This window comes from Anopheles ziemanni, chromosome 3 (assembly GCF_943734765.1).
Source record: "Anopheles ziemanni chromosome 3, idAnoZiCoDA_A2_x.2, whole genome shotgun sequence".
Lineage (NCBI taxonomy): Eukaryota > Metazoa > Arthropoda > Insecta > Diptera > Culicidae > Anopheles > Anopheles ziemanni.
The window spans coordinates 44070310-44091960 of record NC_080706.1 but is presented as its reverse complement, the minus strand read 5'-3'; the positions used below and the strand labels follow the sequence as shown (position 1 = coordinate 44091960).

Genomic DNA, 21651 nt, shown 5'->3' with positions numbered 1-21651 from the left:
GACGGAAATTGGGCACCCCTTTCTCCACAATAGAGGTCCTTTTTTGCGGATTCGATTAAAAGGAGTACAAACACAAGTTATTACTTCGTTCACTCACAATTATCATTTTATCTCCAGCGTCGGATGCTCTAAAAGCGGCACGCAATGCGTCTTATCACAAAACGCTGCCGCTTTCAAAATAAAAAAAGAGTTCACGGTCAATATGTGGCAAGGACGATTCAACAAATGAGATCAAAGAACAGGGCAAGTTCAACAAGCATGCCTTCCTTCCATTGTACCATTCACGTCTAATAAAAATATTAACGAAAAATGCTTTTACGTTACTTTTTCGCCTCTATCGATTAAAAGGCCATACTAAACATCACAATGGTAGGCAACGGCATTTCAGAACAGTGCATTAACAATAGTAATTTGCTTTCTGTAAGCACTTCGCAGGGGGTCACAGCTGATACACCTACTCTTGGGAGTTGCATGATGGTCCGTCATCGTTAGTGCATTTGTTGTTCGCTCAATCCTATGCTCAACCGCTTTTACTACTAGTTATTCCACAACACACGGCACAATGAAATGCTGATAACTTATCACAGTCATGTCATGACCACAAACAATAGAAAGTGTAGATCAATACAAGTAATTTTCGATTGTTTTACGTATGTTTCGCAGCAAAACAAGGGAAAACCAGCTTTGACAGCTAATATTTCATCATGGAAGTATGTGTGAGCAAATGCTTGGCAGATGCAACATTTTTTTTTAAAAATCTATCACATCTGGTATAACTGGTATAATAACAGAAAATACATGTTTTGTTGCGTTTCTTGTCTTAAATTAGAGTAAAACATTGTTGATAAATTGTAAGTAATTAATAAAAAAACTGGTATGGAACAAAAACCAGTAATTTGTAATGGATAAAAAAATAAAATCATCAGTATGACCGTTCTGTGCCAGTTTGCTGAATACAGCAGTCCTACCCCCCAACGTCAGAAATGACAGCTGCCGCTAGATGGCGTTTTCGGCTGCAATTGACAGACCAGCTTCCGCTTAGCAAATTGGAACTCTCTTTCTATTCGATCCGAGGAAACAAGCAGCAGCATGAGGTGCGATGGCTGCCGAAAATCGGCAAAATTACCCTTTTATCCTGCGCAATTTCGCCTCAAATGTGCCTCAAGTGATGGAGAACCGTTGCGTGAAAGAAGTGGAATGAATTTTTCCGTGATTAATGAATAAAGTGATTCGCATTTTACCGAAATCACATGTATATGTGGCGTCCGTACATCCCAATCGATTCGGTCCCCGTGCGGCGGTGTGTAGGGAAGAAGTGTCCAAGCTTATCCCGGCACATAGCATGGGATGTTTTCAAATTGGCTTACGATCAATGTGAAGTAAACTAAGTGAAGTTTGTTCCGAATGGTTCTTCATCGCCGGTTCATTTGAGGGATACGTGGCAGCGGAATATAAATATTTGCATGCTCTAGTGTTGGGCAGGAAAAGTGTACCGATACAAAATGGCTAGTTGTAACCAGTTGTGTGATGTGGTTATCTTTTCAGTTCCCTCAAGCTTCAGAAGAGGCTGGCAGCCTCGGTTATGCGATGCGGCAAGAAGAAGGTGTGGTTGGATCCTAATGAAATCAACGAGATTGGAAACACCAACTCCCGTAAGTAGCACCAAAGTTAGGCAGTATACTGCGACCTGTACCTCAGTGTTGATTTGTGTACATATGTTGTACTAATGGTGGTTGGGACAATTTTACTAAATCATTTTTGTTTCTGTTCTTCCTTCCTGCATTTTCAGGTCAAAACATTCGTAAACTGATCAAGGATGGTCTGATCATCAAGAAGCCGGTGGTGGTGCACTCGCGTTTCCGTGTGCGCAAAAACACGATCGCTCGCCGTAAGGGTCGCCACTGCGGCTACGGCAAGAGGAAGGGTACGGCCAACGCCCGTATGCCCCAGAAGCTGCTGTGGATGAACCGCATGCGAGTGCTGCGTCGTCTGCTGAAGAAGTACCGGGAGGCGAAGAAGATCGACCGTCATCTGTACCACGATCTGTACATGCGCGCAAAGGGTAACGTGTTCAAGAACAAGCGTATCCTGATGGAGCACATCCACAAGCGTAAGGCGGAGAAGGCACGCAGCAAGATGCTGAGCGACCAGGCCGAGGCCAAGCGTAACAAGGTGCGTGAGGCCCGCCGTCGTCGCGAGGAGCGCATTGCTAACAAGAAACAGGAGCTCCTGCTAACGATCGCCAAGGAGGAGGAAGCGGCACAGCACGTCGCTGCTACTGGAAAGAAATAAACCCGTATATTATCCTCGTTCCGTTTTAAGATAACCCCGAGGACTGTGAAAATTGACCGTGTGTTTTTTGGTGTTGGTGTTATACTGGGAGACGGTCAGTGTGTTACCGGAAAGAAATGGTTCAAGGGAGCAACGAATAATCGTTGTTGTGATTTGTCGGCATTGATCCTGGACGGAAAACAATTCCAATCACTACATAACAAAAACGAAACAAATGTATTGTAAACATTCAGTCATATTTCGAAATCTTACGAAATCCAACACCATCAGTATGATGTTTAGGTCTTGCCAAATCGTTCATGAAGAATGCATTTCACAACATAAACAAAGTTTATCTGAAAATGTTTGTTTCAATAGCTCATGAGTCACTTAGAAGACAAGCATTACATTCTGTAACACCAAACTGCAAGGTTAAATGTATTTGATTGTTAGAGATTTGAGGAAAAATTATCTTGATCTGTTAATATCTCGCAAGAAAAACTAAATCTACATTTCAATTCACAATAACATGTTTCGAATGGATCTAATACGACGAATGGCTCATTCCTTCAAACAAACTTCACTATATTTTAAAATCTTCTGACAAAACGTATTCATGTTTTAATGGTGTGATCCATTTGTATTACATTTTGCTTAAATGAATATTTTTTATGCCCTCAGGCCTCTTGATAAAACTTTCTTATACGATAACAAGATTTTATTAACCCAAATACCTTTCTGTTTAAAAGATGCTCATATACTCGGATTGAATAACACTCTGGGAGCGTGTTTCCGGGTCACTAATAATTACTGCCCTGGTAGACGACATCGTAAGTGAATGAAAAGGATATTCCAGGTCATTACCCCACACGTCCTCACCAGTTTGGATACACGATTATCTTAGCTCGTGGGAAAGAGGAAAAAGGAGTATAATAACAGCAGGGGAATATCTTCCCCGTTTCATTACAGTATGTTTAGTTATCAATGAACATTTGCGCCATGTTTAACCAGAGTGTTGAATATTGGTTCAGTATTTGAATTTAATCAATGTCAATACTAATAAATGCTTATTCATAAGTTTGTTAAATTTAAAGTTCAACAATGAATCATTCAGAGCATGTAGCATACATGGAAAACATATTACGATTCTTAAACAAACTTCAAAAACATCCATATCATACCGTAGGTTGCATTTGGGTAAAATTTAGGCCATAATTTGGCTTCCCCGTATGGACCAAAAATTTCCATCGTCATTTTCAATTTTTCCCTCAGCTCATGTTCTGGAACGAATGGCGTTAGTGCTCAACCGCAACACTACGTTTCCTGCTGCCAGTCACATCGACCTCGTGGAAACCCGACACTACTTTCCGCTAATTTCACCAGCTTGCCAGTACCACTTATAGCTGCACCAGCTACAGCACACTAATTAAACGGCTAAAAAGGCTTCTACATACGTCCTCATCGTCCTGTGGTTCAATCCTCCGCCCATACCATTGCGGGATGGCCGTTTGGCGCAAAATACCGCTGTAGCGTTAATAGCTTCCTGATTCCTCCGCCCCCGGGGTTTGGTGGAAAACTCGTCAGTTTTCCCAGCTTTCAGCGGTCCGAAAGTGGGTCAAATCGAATGAAGGGAACGAAACGTGTTCCCGAAAGGAAAACTTCGAAAGCATACACACTCACACATACAAGAGCACACCCCCGGCTGGACCTTTCTGAGCCTGTTGCTTATAACACAAATAGAGTTTCTTTGAATGCCCCGACCGAGGCAACTGTTGCAGCAAATGAGGAAAAAAACGCCCAAAGAAGTGGAAAATGGTGGAAATTCCCGCAACCGTTTGTAAACAATCAACAACAGACGGAACACAAATGCTGGAATGCTGCGCTTGGTGGAGAGAATCTTTGCCGTCGATGAATTTTATATGTATAGCCAACCGAAACAGAAATCCGTCTTTCGAGCGCATGCCAGGCAGCAAGCGCAGTCCGGCAGTGTTCAATGGTGGAAACCACATTGCGAGGGCCGCCGTCTCGTTGGACATGGACATTCGTTGTGTGAAGTGGCCAGAGAAATGTTCCTGTACGTTAAAGGAGTAAATAGGTCAGAGTGTTCGGCTCATGGATCCGTCCTATCGTCAATGTCGCTGTTTTATTCGCATTCAAATACAGCTGCATGTGCCCCTTATTTCTTCTGGTCGCCCGCTGGCCGTCCCATTCGGGGGCCATTGGCACCGAAGTTTTATGCACTTCGAATTAAATGTCAGCACGTGGCATTAGCCCCAACGGGAAGAGTTCTTTTTTTAATCAGCCAACATCAACAGCATGCAACTGCCCCAACGGAGCAAACAAGATCAGATTGAGCCTTCCTTTCCACCGGTGTATTCAACGAGAGAGTAACGGACATAAAGAATTATGAATGTTTTTATTTTGCCATGTCAGTTTTTAGAGACAGTTTCAAATTAGGTCGTATAAATTTTAAATTTACAGCGACCTCTCCTGGGCTGGAAGTTTCATGCTTTTTATTCAATCGAAATAAGATGAGGATGATAGTGAAGTTAGTAGTACGGCAAATTGGACCATTTTCTGTAGTTATGAGTCTTTTATTTATAAGAGTAGGGGATTTTGTCATATTCATTGATGAAAAATATAAACCATACATTCATATGGTTTGTCAATGATGAAGACATTTTAAACCTAGTTTAGGAAATAGCTTTATTCGTTCGATATTAAGATATCATTTTTTAAGATTTGCTCATATTATCTAGAAGTTCTTCACAATGAACCCACGTTCTACGGACAAGAGCATAAGAAGCCACGCAGTCGAGCATCCAAAAGATATGTTCCCATTTTTCCCGGTATGTTTTATTTTTCAACCAAATATAGGTACATTCTACATTTGCGCAGAGTTCTGGTTCTTTTTTATATTCAATTTGAACTTAAAATAGTACATTTACCCAACTTTCATATTCCTGCAGTGGAACCTTCTTTCAGGTAGCATTCATAAAAGCCAACAGCATCACTTAATGCACCCGACGTTAGGAAGCACCTTCAATCTTCTCGCTTAGAAAACGACCTCTTTCATCTCGTTTATTTTTTTACCACACCGACGAACCGACGGCTTTCAGACAATCAGCGAATCACTCCGTCTAATGATTTTCTCTCCGGAGGAGAAGCAAACAAAAAATGAAAATGCTACTGTCTTTTATAAATCGTCTGTTTATCCCGCGTCGGATCAAACAAGGTGTACACACTGGGGAGTCTGGGAAAGGTTTAAAAACGAGGAACGGAAGCAATGATGGTGCATTCCTCGGATTACTTCTTGCACCCATCAGTAGCATCATGATGATCATCATGGCCCGTAGCCCGCGCCGGGTGGAGATAAAAAACAAATTATCTTGACAATTCCGGCGGGTTAGACGCGGGCGGAAGTCTTTAGATACGTGTGGCATGGTGAGTGTGTGTGGGAGGTTTCAGAAGTCGCGGATGACTCCTCGGCACACCGGTCGACCAGCCAGCCAAAGCAGGCGACGGTTCGCTCGGGTGGAATGAAGGTAACCGGGCGTGTGGGTGGGATCGGAACAAAATGCCTCGCTCCACTTAATTCCCCATTGTTTCCCGGGGACGCCGGTTGTTGCCGAGGAGAATCCCGGTTAGTGCGCCAGACGGCCACGGTAAAACATGACACTACCGAGGTCATTGGACCTCAGCTACCGTACGCGGCGGGCGGATGTCCCACTGCCTCTCGACACAGGACGTAGAAGTCCAGTGGAAGGTGGAAGTGCGGATTCCGGAAAAGCGTGTATGTTCAATGTCTTGTTCTATTTTTAGTACGTTCACGAGGAAACTCTAGATATTTTGAAGAACCCTTTTTCACCAGTTTAATTTATTTGATCAAAGATTTTTCTATTGTCATGAAACTCCCAGAAGTCTGTGGGTGAGAACTTCAAACCAAGTTTTAAAATAAAACCAAGGTTAAAAGTATACATTCTACCTTTAACAAATTAATTTTCCATGAGCTGTACAAGAATTTTGGTAGTTTCAATTTCAAATTATAAAATCAAACTCTAAAGATCACGTACAGCTATTAAAGGATTTAGTCATTTAAAACGTTAAGTCAAAGATACTGCATTAAGGAGACGCGAGCTATTCTGGTTCTAATACAAATAAATGAATATTAAACCACTAATTTTTCATGATTTTTTTATTAGGTTCTATGTCAAACCTGTAACGATGATAGATACGAACGGTTTGATATTATGCGTCTTCACCATTGCGAATTTTAGGGTGAATTCGTAGTTATTTTTGTCAACGGTTCTACAGAAAGTCTACAAAAATCTAGCGAAACCGGAAAACAAACATAGATGGTTTATAATTAAGATATAAGGACATCACGCAGGAAATGGTTGAGTCTCTCGGGTATATTGAGTAGGTCAGTTTATTTACTGAACATGTGAAATCTAATCACAGGACTCATCACTCTTATAGCGCACGATAATTCAATGATGAAAGCCAAACTGAGCTTGATTTCTTTCATCCTTTACTCAATACTAACCGACTACACTGCCTTTAAAGTGCCCATATGTAACTGAATAAAACTTTGAAAAAAAAAATGTTTTAAAACAAAACATTTAGTACCTTATCTATACGTAAGGATTCTGCTCTATTAGACGTTCCATCGTTACAGGTATCGCGATGAATCATAGTAGAAAAATTATCCTCAAAGATGAATAATAATAAATGGTATTACGGAGTGTCACAAGTCACCGTCATTTCACCGAGATTAAGGCAACTTTATCGAATCCTTTTTTCCAGCAGCGTTTCCCAGCGAACCAAGCCGCATCCAACGACACACCGAGGGCTAAAGATAAACAATAAGCGGCGGCAACGAATAATCCCGTTAATTAATTCCTAACCCGTTTCTATTCTAGCACCATAAAACCGGAGCCAACGGCAAAACGTGCGTGCCAGAACTGAAAACACGAACCGGTACGCGCGCGTTGCCCTTATGTTTCCCTCGTTCCCGGCCGGGGGAGAGGGGGTGGGCCGTTTACCTTCTGGTGTAGGAGGGGTGGCGCCCTTCGTCGCCCAGCGTGTGCCAGAAAGCTATTGACGCCGGTCACGCGCGCAAAAATACCGGCGCACATTCATTTTCCCTGCCCATGCCTTGCCCCAAGCGGCATGCACCGACACCGTGGCGTTACCTGGCCGTCTGCCGATTGCCTTGTTCAGCAGTGTGGATTGCCTGTTTTTCGCTATCAATTTACCATGATTGTTTTTTTCTGTCTTACATTTCCCCGTTGGTGCCCGCATTCCGGAAGGTGTCTTCGAGTTAGTTTACCCCCACATGCATTTGCACGCGGAAGGAAAGAAATTTTCAAAAAATATTCCCTATTTCCATGTCCATACGATAAGGAAAAGAAAGCCATGCTGGCAGCATACCGCCTTGACATCAATCAATAGTTGATTGAAGGATTCGATCGGAAAATAGCCGTTGGAAAAGGCGATGGGATTGAGCGGATTAAATTACCCCAGCTGTGATGATAAGCGACACAAGATGAACGTTTTTCAAAAATCAAACAAACTTCCACCAACTTAGCCCCAAGCGATGTGGAAACAATGATCCTTATAAAAATAAATAATGAAGTTTAAGTTGAACTGCAGTCGCCCTCGGGTTCGATATGGCTACATCGGGAAAGTGGTTTTTCTTAGATGTAAAACGAAAACAAACTGACAATTTCGATCCCCTCCCCGCCAGTCGCAAGGTTGACGCCTTGGGCCACCAGCATACAAAAACACTTGTCGCTGAAGAACGACCAGGATACAGAAGGACAGATGCGACCGAAAGGAAAAGATGGAACATTATAGCAGCACCGGCCCCGTTTCGTCGACGATTGGATCTCGGTTTGCCTTGGGCTGCGTCGAAGCGCCTTATAAGGGAACCCCTCGCGAATCCCTGGCTACCCCGGGGAACGGCGTTTCATCGTTTTCAGAGTGCCAATTTATCGGATGGTCTATCCAGATGAGGCACTTGAGGCACAACAATTGCTACTTGAGTAACCCCCAGTGTGTGTAACTCTGTGTGCACCCCATAAGAGTGTTTTAAATTTAAACTGAAGCGACATCTTGAAATGCAATAGAAGCCCTGCCAGCGGACCACGTGTTAACTGAAAAAGGAGCTATAGCCAGGAATTGCTTGAAATATTGTAAGCGTTCGGTTTCTACAACTAATGGTAGTGGTAATATTTTTAATGCAAATTTTTACTTGGAAAACTTTGACATTTTAAGCGCAGAAAAACGAAAGGGTACGAGACAAAGTTCAAAATATCTAAAATAAAAACTTTAAAACCTAATGTACATTATTGTACAAATGTGGTGCACCAAACCAATACTCTTTTTTAGTCTGTAAAAAACCATACCTGGCACTTATTACTAACAAATATATTTGAGATAATCTTTGACGACAGAATGTCCATACGATACATGGTGTTGGTAATAAATGTATAATATACCTGAGATAATCTTTAACAAGAACAAAATTTGCATACGGTACATGGTTTTGGTAAAAAATTAGTAATAAAAATGCCAGAAAAAAATGCAATTGTCATTTTAATGTATATTTCACCATTTTTTAGTTCCATTGAATATTAAAATTATCCTGCTGATCGGGATTTTCATGTTCTCTGTATATTTTTCTACTCGAGCGAATTTAAAACCAACCAATCAAGAGGACGTTAAAGGGTCGAGGTGCTTGTCATGCCAATATTCTTGGAAAAGAAAATTTGTTGATACCATTCGTTATCAGCTTTGCATGAATTTTTAAACCTAGACTGCAAACGGGCATGTTTTATTGACAATTCAAGATGATTTAACAGTAATTTTGGGGTGTTTGTTTGTTTTATTGAATAGAGAAATATATCAATGTTCAAACACAACTATATCAACAGATTGATCAGAGAAAAAATCAATTACTGTAAGTAGTGGAAAGTGAAAGCCCTCCTTCGCGCAACATGCTACACAAAGCGCAAACCTACAGATTGCTATTCAGCAAACAAACCTACAGATGAGTGAAACTTTTATCACGGACGCCGTGCTGGGAGCCCACTTTTAACCATTTTCGATAACTGACCTTCTTTGTGCCATCATCACGTCCGTGACCATTTTCACTTTCTCCGGTATACACCCGGTGTTGAAAAGAAACCCAAGGAATGCATTGCAACTCTCATTGCATTTGGTGGAGTAGGCGCCGTGGAGTGTGTTCAATTTTCAAAATCATGCTCAAGGTCAGACATTCGATCGCATCACATCGCATGCACATCATGTTCTTCCCAACCGTTGGTGAGCTATGAATAAAAAAATAACCAATATGGGAGATAAAAACAGTAACCCAGATCCTCGTGGGGATTCAATCGGTCAAATGCGGATACAGAAGTTCCAACTTTCAAAGCTGATTCTTTGTGGAAGGGTGAGAAGGAAAAGCCAATACCCCGATCAGCTGGATGCTGCAGCATAAGTGACGCATGAATGATGACGCCTAAGGCTTGCAAAAATCGACAACAGACAACGGAAAGTCCACAGCCACTCCTTGTTAGTGGCTGCTTGTCCAAAACCAATGCAATCAAGAAGCATACGTACGATCCTAAAACATAGTGCAAGTAGCTACGACCAATGGTCAGGCAATCACCTAAAGCGACATCGAGTGAGCAACCTGCGGCAGAAACGAAATGGAAGGAAGAGCAGATTTTTGCCCACGAAACGCAAGAGAAATAGAAAAACCCTTCAAACTCCAAAAACTAAGTGGTTGGTTGCGCCAGTAATTTTTCGCGTTAGCATTTTTGTACTTCACTGGAGGTCAGCGGGTCACCGCCAAAGTAGAAAAGAGCGAAAAAAAACATATACCGCCACAAAAAGTAAACATTCGGTGCCCCTCTCCCCTCAGCCCGGACGGCTGGTTCGCCCTGCGCCATCCTGCCGAACGGCACGAAACGCGAGACCGGATGAACATCGTTATCGCCGTCTTCGGCCGGTTGGCAGACTCACAAAGTCCGACCACAGTCGATTGAAAGCGAGCGCGAATCCGAGGTTTTGCAACGAAAGCATCGACTCTAAAGGTAGCCAAAATCATCATACTTTGGGCAAAAATACATCACATGAAATAAACAATGATACGCTATACCATTGACAAACTGATACCGAACCGGATGGATAATAGATTAATCTTTAATTTCCTGCATCAACATCCAAGGATAACCACATACACAATTTAATAAAACAAATTTAACATCCAATAAAAGGGATCGTTGTGTTAGGCACTTATACATGTGTCACACCCACATCTTATGCAATCAGGATAACAAACAGATTGCGCTTGTCACGTCTACCACGAAAGGAAGGATGTTTGTTTCACTGTATGTGTGTTTGTGTGAGCCAATGGGCGTTCGTGCAAATTCATTGGTTTTGGCAGAGATTACGCCTACCATCCGTGTTGATTCGATCAGCAATAACAAATAAAAACCGCCCCCCTCCCAACATTAGAGCTTGATTGAACGATTGTACTCGAAACGATTAAATTGTGTTTTGCATCCTGTCGACAGTCATAGATTGTTCATATCTCAGGCTGAGCAAACTTTCTCATTTGTTTTTAAACACATGTTGTATCGTTTATTTATATTTTAATTATTTATCAATCAAACAGGGTACAGGTACAACAAATGTATTTTTATTTTTCTGTTATGCAAAACAAAAACTCCCTAGTATCATGAGGTTTGTAAAGCATATCGATAGTTTTGTGAAAATTTCAATAATTATTACTTTATAGCCATACTATATTTTACGACTAAAGAGCAAAAAAAAGCACGGGATGATAAAATGGGACTAGTTGTCTTACCGGTGCAGATTTTTGTTCCTAGAAATCCTTTTTCCATCCAACATCCTTTTTCGCTATAATGGAATCAAATCATTCGTTCAGTACATCATTGCAGAGCGGGTCACATTATGTAAGACAGCGTCCACACGACATCGTAGCGTAGCGATTTTGACACTCATTGTTCGTTCCAATGTCAAGACGTGGTTTGCCAGAAGTTCCCGATTTATTGCGTTACGAACAAACAAAAACCTGATTGCTCGTTGTCGGTAGTCATGACAACCGTTGGAGAGCAGAAATTAGAACACCTGGAACACATCATTTCATGGTAGAACCTGTGGAACAGAACAAACTAGTGTAAAATCATCTAAATGGTCCTTGGCGGGAGCAGGGTTTCGTATTGAAACCGTGTGAAAAAAGAAAAAAATCTATGTGATTCCACTCCACGATTGAATTGGGCAAGCAATATGGGGAGCAATAAATACTACCAATCAGAACATGCAACCCGTTGGCCAGGAACTCCATATGCCAAACGCACGTGCGAACGCATGGTGGCAAACGCCTATACAAGGCTTGTCCAAGCTGTTCCTTACGAGGTGTGCTGGCGGAACCTTCGAAGAAGCGATGTGGCACTGGTATTGGCGTCCAATTGTTATAATTGACCGGTATGGCATGTAAAGATGCCGCAAAAGACTATAAATTATTGGGCTAACAAAGAAATTGAATGCAATTGAGAGACGACTCCGGGATGTTGATGTGAGAAGGTAATAATCGAAGAATAAGTTCGATAGCATATAAAACGAAATTAAAAAAAAAATGTTTTGGTGGTTCGATTTTACCATCTGTGATCAATGATTCAGTTTTTATAGTCAGAAAATACTGCTACCAGTCTTCATTGATTGGTTTACTTAAAATTAAAAAAAAAAAACCATGCTTGAAAGGGAGGCTGGGTCTTGCAACACTCCTTGTAAGAAATGTTCTCCCAAATAAAATCATAAACACTTTTCATCCTTGATTTTTAGCCTGACATTTTGCAGCACATAAAGGATATAGAAGGATACTTATATACTGATAAGTAAACGGTGTCTGTGCTGCTATCATTCATGCTCGAATCGCGACATAAGGAATAGTTCAGTTAATCGAGGTATGTTTGTATGCAAAAATAAGTTCTATGTTGGTAGTTCAGTTACAACAAAAACCGTAGCGATCTACTTATGCAATATAATGTATTTGCTAGTAATAATTCCGATGAAAAAGATGAAAGTAGAAGAATAATCAGAAAATATCGTTTTCTTATAGAAAACGAATGTAATTTCGCTGCATTTCTCCGCACCTTTCACTTTTTGGTTACTTTTCACTGGCGCATAGCGTTCAATAGATTGACCACGCGGATATATCAGCTCGTTCGGCGAGTCTGGCGTATCAAGCAACCGATGTGCACTTTGGGGATATTATGAGCCCGATGCTTAAAACTGTTTACCCGCTGGATTAAGGGGTCGCATAAGTGAACCAGACGTAGAGCATTGAGTAGGCAAAGCTGCAGCGCCCTTCCGGGGGTTTGGATATCCAGTTTGGTGTCTTGGTAGCGAATGCCCCAAACGGAAACATAAGGAATCCATTGGTAAACGCTCGCCGTTAGGAAAGGATGTCGAAGGGGCGAGACGGGCCGGCGCGGTGACGGTCATAGCAGGTTCTTTTGGGGTGTACTGTCGTGTTTAGCCTACTTTTACCGTCCTGCTGATTCCATCTGAACCACTTGACCGTTCCGCACGCACACCAACATCATTCGACCCACTGCTGACTGGTACACGCACGCACACACACACTCGGGCGTTTGCACACGTGCCAAAAGGAAGTGAAAACAAAGAAGTCGCACCTCCTCGTCGTCGTTCAAAAAGTACGTACATTAAACAACTCGCGATTGAAAGAGACGCGAGATGCCGCCCCACGGTCCAGCGATGGAAGCGCGCGCGGAAACTGCGACACGAAAGTATGCGTACAGGGAAAGCAGCTGGAAAAATTCTTACCTTTTCGATTGTGTCCGCGCTCTATTGTGCACCAGGCTAATCCAACAGATGAGCCTTGGGTGATGCTCCCCAGCGGAAATGCGGTCACTACGTATGGATTTCCACTAAGCACACTGCAGTCGATAGAAAATTCTAGCGCACACTTGCAACCCGTGGGGTCGGGCCCACTGGGACGGGACACTATTGTTATTCCGAGCGATTTCACACCACAACTTCAAACACCACAGCTATTTTTCACACCACACACAGCTGAGCTGTCGTCGAACGATTCGTGTAAAGATTCAAACGTTTCGATATTCCAACTGACCCACACTTTAGCCACTTGTTATTGAACACTCCCCGGACTGGAAACTTCGCCTAGAAGGCCAAGTTTAACTAAAATTCCTTTGCGAAAAAACAAAACTCTTTCACTGCGAATCTGATATGCTGCGCAGCTCACATCTCGTCAGCACTAGAGGCGCGCTCGTTCGTGTTCCGTGCAAAATGGATCTATCTTCTCGCTCTGACTGGCTCCGAAAACGGAGATTTTCTCACTTTGCTATCCCCAATGTATGCACATTAACGTGGCGTTTGATGGGATGGTAATCTACCATCAGTGCTGGTTTTTATTGTAGTGAAATTCACTTAAACAATACTCAACACACCAGAACAAGCGCACAAGCAAAACTCTTCCGTTCGATTCGTTCGCACTGTTTTGCGCGGAATTTTTCGATCCTTTCGATTTACTACCAACGCCACAAATTTCACCAACCGAACCTTCTTTCAGAAAGCCCTGCTAGATGGGATTCAAGTATCTGATTGAAGGAAATTTGTCCAGTTGAGGCTAATTCCAGCCGAGCTAGAAACTAAAAAACATAAATAAAACAACCGTTTCGACGCACCGTCCAATGTTGCTGTTATTATCCATCTGACAGTGCTATCGCGTCGACAGTTTTTCTTCGACTGAAAAGATAGGACCAAAGCCAAGATGTTTCAAATTTCAGGGCAAGCCAGTTTCTGCAATGAGAACCAAAGAACACATTTATCATCAAGAAAAAGAGCAATTATTTGCTTAGCAATAGTTTAATTTCATTGAAAATCCACTAATTATTGTATTAAAAATTGTGAAACAACTGGATGTAAGTATAAGTAGTATTTTGCGAAGAAAATCTCCAAATTTAATAGCACTCTACCATATTTTACAGTCTCCTTGTGCAAATCCATCTGACATCAGAATAGGTTCACAGTGGGATAAGCGATGGAAATTAAAGTTCCAAGAATCTTTAAAATCCGATGAAGATAAGGAGCAAGACCTAACAATTTCTCTGAGTTCTGAACAAAAACAAGTTCTTATTTTTTGATCATCGCTTATACTGGTATATCGCTTATACAGATTAATGAATTTTAAATTAGAAGTGCTGAATAAAATCATTCTAAATTGGTACCTGCTCCTTGTAAAGATCGGAGTGATTTGCTTCAGCAGGGATCGGTTGAAACAAGTCTAGCTCCGACGACGCATCTCTACTCGGGATTGAGTTTGTTTCTCGAAGGAAATGTTTTCTTTCTAAGTTCAAAGCTGCAAAATACGCAAAATTTGTTCAAAAAAATAAGAAATAAGTTTTCTAGTGCGATACATCGGAGCAATAAACTATGGTAAGGCTGTAGTTCTGCTGAAAAGTTACGAAAAGTGGTGGCGTTTTGTAATATTTTGCTATGTGTGTCAGCGCAGATAGCGCCAGTGTTTTCGCTGCCTTTCGGTACTGGAATGTTTTTATTTGCAAAACGCATATTATCGGTTGGGAAAGCTGATTGCATGGTTGCAGCTCAGGCTGATGAGTTAGTTTACACATACGATCGTTCTATTCATTTGCAGAACAAACTAAAGCTCAACCAAAAGGACAAGGTAAAGAAATTCATATCCCTCACACATACCGGAGAACAGACGGCCATCCGATGCCTGCAGGATAATGAGTGGAAGCTCGATCTGTCCTGTGACACCTACTTCCAAAACCCGGACCTGTACTACCGGGAGCTGGACAGGAAAAAGATCGAGCAGCTGTTCAGCCTGTACCGCGATCCGGCGGATCCGAACAAAATCAACTCGGACGGCGTAGAGCGCTTTCTGGAAGATCTGCATCTCAATCCCGAGTCGAAGCTGGTGCTCATCATCGCCTGGCGGTTCAAGGCGGAGGCACAGTGCGAGTTTTCCCGCCAGGAGTTCATCAGCGGGTTCTATGACCTCGGCGTGGACAGCATAGACAAACTGAAGGAGAAGCTTCCGCGGCTGGAGCAGGAGCTGAAGGATCCGGGACGGTTTAAAGATTTCTACCAGTTCACCTTCAACTACGCCAAAGATCCTGGCCAAAAGGGATTGGATCTCGAGATGGCCATCGCGTACTGGAACATTGTACTTAAGGATCGGTTTAAGTTTCTCGATCTTTGGTGCAAGTTTCTAGAGGTAAGTAATGAAGAGTGAAATGAGTTGAAGCCCCACTAAGACATTTTTTCATACATTCCCTTAACGCAGGAGAATCACAAACGGTCAATTCCGAAGGACACATGGAACCTACTCCTCGATTTCGCCACCTACATCGACGACAGTATGTCCAACTATGACGCTGAAGGTGCCTGGCCGGTGCTGATTGATGATTTTGTCGAGTGGTGTCTGAAGCAGAACAAGGTAACCCATCCATCCGTAATCACGTCGACGACAGGCCACGGCCATGGGGGCGGCTGCAGCACGACGCTGCCACAACATCTGCCCTCCACCTCGGCTATGATGAGTAACGTCGGGCCGGGTGTTGCGACCGCCACATCCACATCGTCGACGAGCAACCCGTACGGTGGGAGCCGATCGAGCCCGTACGGTCCGGCCGGTAGTACGGCCAATATGTACTACTAGGAAACAGCCAGACCCATGCTAGTGTCTCTCTTTCTCGTTCTCTACTTCTCTCTTTGCAATTTTTCCTGTGCTACGCATCAGAAAGACTTCATAAGTAGCTATCATCTGTCCACGATGTATGAAATGCAACGTGAGTGAAAATTCAAATAATAATTAAAAGTTTTGGCCATCCATTGGAGAGCAGATTGGAATAGAAGAGATACTCCGAAGCGTCGCTGCTTTCGCTATCCTGCAATATCCCGTTAGTTTTACTTGCCCGTTTGTTTCTTTCCAATATAGTGTTCCCAACATCCCCCTTTTTCTTCTACTGTTAACTGTCACGGCCGTGGAGATCCAACGTGGTGACTCTTTCGTAGGGCAAACTCAGCCACTCGAACGGTAGTGGACTACGGCAGCAAGAAACGATCCTCAACCCACGGATGAGATATTAGCGAAATTGAGTGAATTTTGTATTTTGAGCGCGCGTGTTTAGCTCTTGTTTTTGTTTTCAACATCTGCAAGAAACTTTGTCAGTCGAACTTTTGTGTACCGTGTTATGTTATATTGTTATTTTTCGGTTCATACTACGGCTCCCGTAGCCATATAAAATCTCGAAGGTTTAGAATAGAAAAACAAGAGAAACATACAAGCTACAAGGGAAAGGAGAGATGTGAACGTATAAAATAGCATCATTTTGAAAGTAAATTAAGGCAATATCGTAAACTTGGTAAAAGCAAAAAGGGAAGTGTTGTGAGTGAACGGCAAAATTCAACTATGTGCATCAACAAGAATATTAACCCTCTAGCAGAAGAAAAAAAAAACCATTGCAAAACAGAATGAATCACACCAATAATTAAGTTACGATTGTAAATTTAAAGGATTGTCTTGTTGTCTTATTATTTGTGTTTTTTCCGAACGCCGTTAAGGGTTACGATAAGTATAGTACTTTAAAAAAAGGCTCTAGTTTAAGAGAAAGCGAGTAGTCCAAGTACATTTTATTTCTCATTATCACACTTTGCATTCACTATCCGGACAACTGTGCGACACTCCCAACTGCGGTGCTGGTTTTGATTTGTTAAGCTAACGGAATTCTATTGAGGAGAAGGAAAACAACGCAAAGGCTCACTATATTTGGACCTTTCAGGCCATCGTGGAAGATGTGGTAAAAAAGAAGCGCAATCAATTGACAATATTGCAGTGCGTAGTGTTAAAGGTCCTATGGTCGATCGTCTTTTTTAGTAAGGAACGTGTAAAACAACCAAAAAGAGAAGCTACATATTGTTCTACTTTCTTTGGTTTAAGTTGAGCAAGGGATGTACGCTTCGGATTCTTCAGCGGCTAGGGCCGTCGTCGGGAGTAAGGCTTTGCTTACGCGTACGATACCGTGCCAGTCCCGTGCGCAAGAGTTCCCGGTTTTCAAAACTCCACGTGGCCACCGACAGCGCCGTACAGAGCGCCCCGATAAACAGGTGGCACAGGATTGATCGACCGCTGAAGTACGATTCGGAAATCTTGCATACAATTCCACATACTATCAGCACACTCAGGTACATCGGACCGGGCAAGGATTTTAGCAACGGGCTCATACCAACCGGGTGGAAGTGTTTGTTGATGTAGAAAACGCTGTACCCGATGCGGAAGCTCATGTTGCAGCAGTTGGCCAGTATGAACCCGACCGGTCCGAACCAATTCGTCAGCTGGTACGAGAGCAGCAGAAAGGTCACGGAGAAGAACGCCATGTAGTAGTTGTACGTGTCAATCTGCTTGGCGGTGTTCGTTGCGAACATGTACCCCTCGGTGATACCGTTCGGGGCGAGCAGAACGATGGCCAAGCTATGCCAGCGTAGCAGTAGCTCCGGTAGGCCACCCTCTACAAAGTCTGCCCCGCCGTACAAAAGCAGCACCGTGCCAGAGTAGCTTTGGGCGAAGACAAATGCAAGCAGTCCGATCGATGAGACGGTTTTAAGAACGTATGCGAGCACGTCGGACGTTTCCTGGACGATTTCGCGCTTCTGCTGGGCGAGGCTTGTGTCGCGTGCAATCGACTGCGTGAAGTAGAAGTAGGCGCTGTCTTCGATCGGTCGGAAGATGAACCGTGCCGCTAGGCTACCCATATTATTCACAACGTCGTACGTTGCCTGCTCGCTGAAGGTTAGCACAGGGCTGACGGACATGACGTACTTTTCTCCCTCGGTCAGCACTTGCTTCAATATACCCTGTTTGGCGAAACTCAACACAAGCGATTGAAGATCTGAGTTAAAGACGGAATTCTGGGAATAAAAATTTGGCAGTTAGTATAAATAAGAATACGGCTGAACAATGGTCTTTTACCTACCGGATTTGGTAAAACTCCTGGAAGCATTTGTTTAATGGAGGCAAACGGGAAATCTTCCATATTCTCATACTGTTGGCCATACTTTTCACGTAAGATATACTTATCGTCCACTTTTTTTAACTCATCCCGATACCGCAACAGCTTCGGTATGTAGAAATAGTAGAATGCATAGTTTCCCGCAATGATCGTACAGGCGCTCGTGATCTGTGCGATTCCGAACGCATAAATCGTTATGTCCTTATTGAGCAGCACGATCGCGATAAAGATAAACGATCGGATGAAAATATGCCCTGTGTCGAGAATAACCTTAAGCTTCACGAAGCAAAACACCTGACCGACGAAAATGGGTGCTTCGGCGGTAAGTTCTATGATGCAAGCAAACGCTATTGCGAAGCACCCAAACCGGTACTGCTCGGCGTAGATGGCATCCACCGACGAAAGCCAATTGATCCAGACATACAGACACGGGATGGCCAGCGCAAAACATACCGGTACGCTGTAAGGCAACGAAATGGTTATTAGACAATCGGTAGCAGTAGGACGGGATGGTTTATTCGTCCTTACGTGATCCATAGCTGATTAATCAGTTGTGCCCAACTACATTGCTTATTGTGGCGTGAGCTGAGTGCCGATCGTATGATCGCTTCCTTAGAGAGGAAAAGCAATGTGCTCTCGAGCAGTAACAGACGGACGTTGGTAATTCCCAACACTTCTCTGCCCACGTTCCGCACGATGAATGCATTTATCGCGAATGTGATGCATCGGCAAATAATCTGGAAAGATATACATTTTCAATAAACTATTACACAAGATGCCTATGTGGGGGCCACCGGTAACACAACACGACCTCTTGGTCTCAATACACCTCACCTGAAATATGATACTAAAGGATGCATTCTGTAAGCTGCTGGCGAGTACATTTCTTCCCATAATGGATTGAAATTCTTCGATATACAAATAACACGAAACAGATAACACACAACCAAAAACTTGTCGGCTACGGGAGGGATTGTTGTTCAAAGTGTGGTAAGGAAACGGTTACATTTTAGAAAATTCTGATAGGTTTTGAGCGTGTACAACTCGTACGAAACCACAACCTTGAGTGGAAAAAAGCGTACAGAAAATTATCGCTATGATTATTTTTGTTTACAGCGACCAGCTGTTCTTTGTCAGTGTCAATTGTTATGACGTTGGAAGTGCTGCACCATTGAGCTCATTAGCTGATGGGTTGCTCTCCACGGTTTGGAAAATGTAAACTAAATTGCTATGAACCAAATCCGTTTGATATCCAGAGATTACATTTTACGTTAAACAATTGTACTCAACGCTTTTGAATAAGAGCTAAAAATTTCAAACATCAAAATGATCGTTAAAATAAATTTGCACCTATCTAAAATGACAGCTGAATATGACGTCGCAAATGACAGCAAAGTGCAGCGAAAATTGCACAGCAAAATAAAATCCGATGCCGATACCCGGCGGGTACCTAATCGCAGATACTGATTGCACATTTCAACAGTAAAGAAGTAACAGTAAATCGCTTTGTTTTGGTGTTTTGCTGATAAGAGTTCCACTCTGCGTAGTCCAGCGATTGAGCAGTTTTACGAGCAGTTTCGCAGAGACAATTCCGCTACCAAAAGCTCACGTTGTGCCATCTGAAAAGTTTGTTGACTTTGTTGTCGTTGCGGAACAGATACTTCGCCTCCGAAAATGCCAGCAACGGTGGAAAAAATATCATCCGATTCGGATAAACACAGCAGTGATATAACCGCAGTTCTGTACCATAACGATCACGTATTTAGTGCTGGCGGAGACGGCAAAGTTAAGGTATGGTTGTGATTCCCTTGATTTAACCATAAATGGTTTGTTTTCGATGTTGCGTGGGTTACATTGGCTGCTCGATGACGAAATGGGCATGCTAAAATTAGCTTTTTATTTCGAGCATTTTGTTCTGCTTGAAATCAAAGAGACTTGACAAACTGCCAGCTTGCATATCAAAAACAAAAAGCATTTTATCCAGATACAGATACCGGTTATCTCTTTTGTTTTTGAAGATAAAAGTTTCAACATCATCTGACAAACGCCACAAGAAAATTTTACCTTTATGCTTAGTTGCCGAAAGTAAAAACAATTTCCTCACGTTGCAGGTATGGAGCAAAGATTTGCGACTGCTTAAGGAACTCACACCTCACGAAGTTTACATCTACGCGATGGCCATTGACTCAAAAGGGCGCATGTACACCAGCAGCTGCGATGGGACGATCAAATGCCTTACCGATCCGGTCAACGGCGATGAATGCAAAGAGCTGCTGAAATGCAACGATGAAATTGAATGCCTATTTGTCGATCGTAACGACAACCTGTACAGTGGCGACGATAAAGGCATCATCACCATGTGGATCGATCAGCGCATCAAGTACAAGTTTAACGTGGTGGAGCAAGTTCGTTCGATGGCCATACAGAACAACATAATCTACTCGATTCGGGACAATGATCTTACGGTGACAGAGATCATCGAAGGATCTGCGTCCGGCCGCTTTATGACCAAAGCTTCCATCCCCGGCAAGTGCCCGGTGAAACTGTGCGGTAACTGCACCGAAGATGGTGTGTACAGTAATGTGGCCATACTTACGCGCGATGGGCTCGGCATAACCATGATAAAGAATAGCCGAAAAGATCAATACCCCGTGATATGGACCAAAGAGGTAAGAAAACGGAGTCAGTCCTAGGTTGGACGATAATTCAACAACTTTTTCTTTTTAACATACAGCATGCCCATAATATGATTATTAATGCCATGAGTGCTAGTGACGAGTACCTGTACACTGCCGGCTATGGTGGTGCGTTGAAGCAGTGGTCCGGGATCGACACCCAAGAACCGAAACTTACCGGCGAGGTAGTCGTTGGTTCTGATAGCGTTTGTATTAACTCAGTGGCTGTCGGTGCCGAGAAAACTACCGTTTACGTCGGGGGCAGCGATGGACATCTGCAGTTAGTAAAATTCGTCTAATTATACGATACTACTTCCGCCTAGCAACGGGTCGCTCACTTTATGTTACAAATGATGCCTGGTGCCATCGAAATGCTTGCCTATTGCAACAATAGTTAAACCTTCGCCAAAAAAGACTTTAAACTCATAAATGAAATCAAAGATCGCTTGTGGTCCAATCGGATGCGATACGAGCGTTAATTTATAACATACCGATCGGAGCCAAAGCTCTAACTACCGCTGGAGGCAAAGGGTACCAAAGTTAAACATATTTCTGCGAAAATGTGCATGAAATAAATGCAAATTATTTGATGC

At 42.9% G+C, this 21651-nt stretch overlaps 4 protein-coding genes across 4 annotated transcripts; 3 read left to right on the top strand and 1 right to left on the bottom strand.

Moving 5' to 3' along the window:
* Window positions 1-1044: 1044 nt before the first annotated feature.
* On the top strand, window positions 1045-2344 carry LOC131289396 (large ribosomal subunit protein eL19). The gene is made up of 3 exons (XM_058318645.1): window positions 1045-1094; window positions 1546-1652; window positions 1790-2344. The coding sequence occupies exons 1-3, from the start codon at window positions 1090-1092 to the stop codon at window positions 2290-2292; spliced, it is 615 nt and encodes a 204-aa protein (XP_058174628.1). The 5' UTR covers window positions 1045-1089; the 3' UTR covers window positions 2293-2344.
* Window positions 2345-14666: 12322 nt separating this feature from the next.
* On the top strand, window positions 14667-17181 carry LOC131289256 (DCN1-like protein 1). The gene is made up of 3 exons (XM_058318472.1): window positions 14667-14784; window positions 15005-15589; window positions 15659-17181. The coding sequence occupies exons 1-3, from the start codon at window positions 14782-14784 to the stop codon at window positions 16031-16033; spliced, it is 963 nt and encodes a 320-aa protein (XP_058174455.1). The 5' UTR covers window positions 14667-14781; the 3' UTR covers window positions 16034-17181.
* LOC131289255 (protein RFT1 homolog) lies at window positions 16893-19313 on the bottom strand. The gene is made up of 4 exons (XM_058318471.1): window positions 19218-19313; window positions 18912-19120; window positions 18348-18843; window positions 16893-18282 (listed from the first exon to the last, which is right to left on the bottom strand). The coding sequence occupies exons 1-4, from the start codon at window positions 19275-19277 to the stop codon at window positions 17344-17346; spliced, it is 1704 nt and encodes a 567-aa protein (XP_058174454.1). The 5' UTR covers window positions 19278-19313; the 3' UTR covers window positions 16893-17343.
* A 687-nt stretch (window positions 19314-20000) lies between these two features.
* Window positions 20001-21558, top strand: LOC131287543 (uncharacterized). The gene is made up of 3 exons (XM_058316601.1): window positions 20001-20174; window positions 20495-21052; window positions 21118-21558. Exons 1-3 carry the CDS (start codon window positions 20058-20060, stop codon window positions 21355-21357), a joined length of 915 nt encoding a protein of 304 aa, XP_058172584.1. The 5' UTR covers window positions 20001-20057; the 3' UTR covers window positions 21358-21558.
* The last annotated feature ends 93 nt before the right edge of the window (window positions 21559-21651 follow it).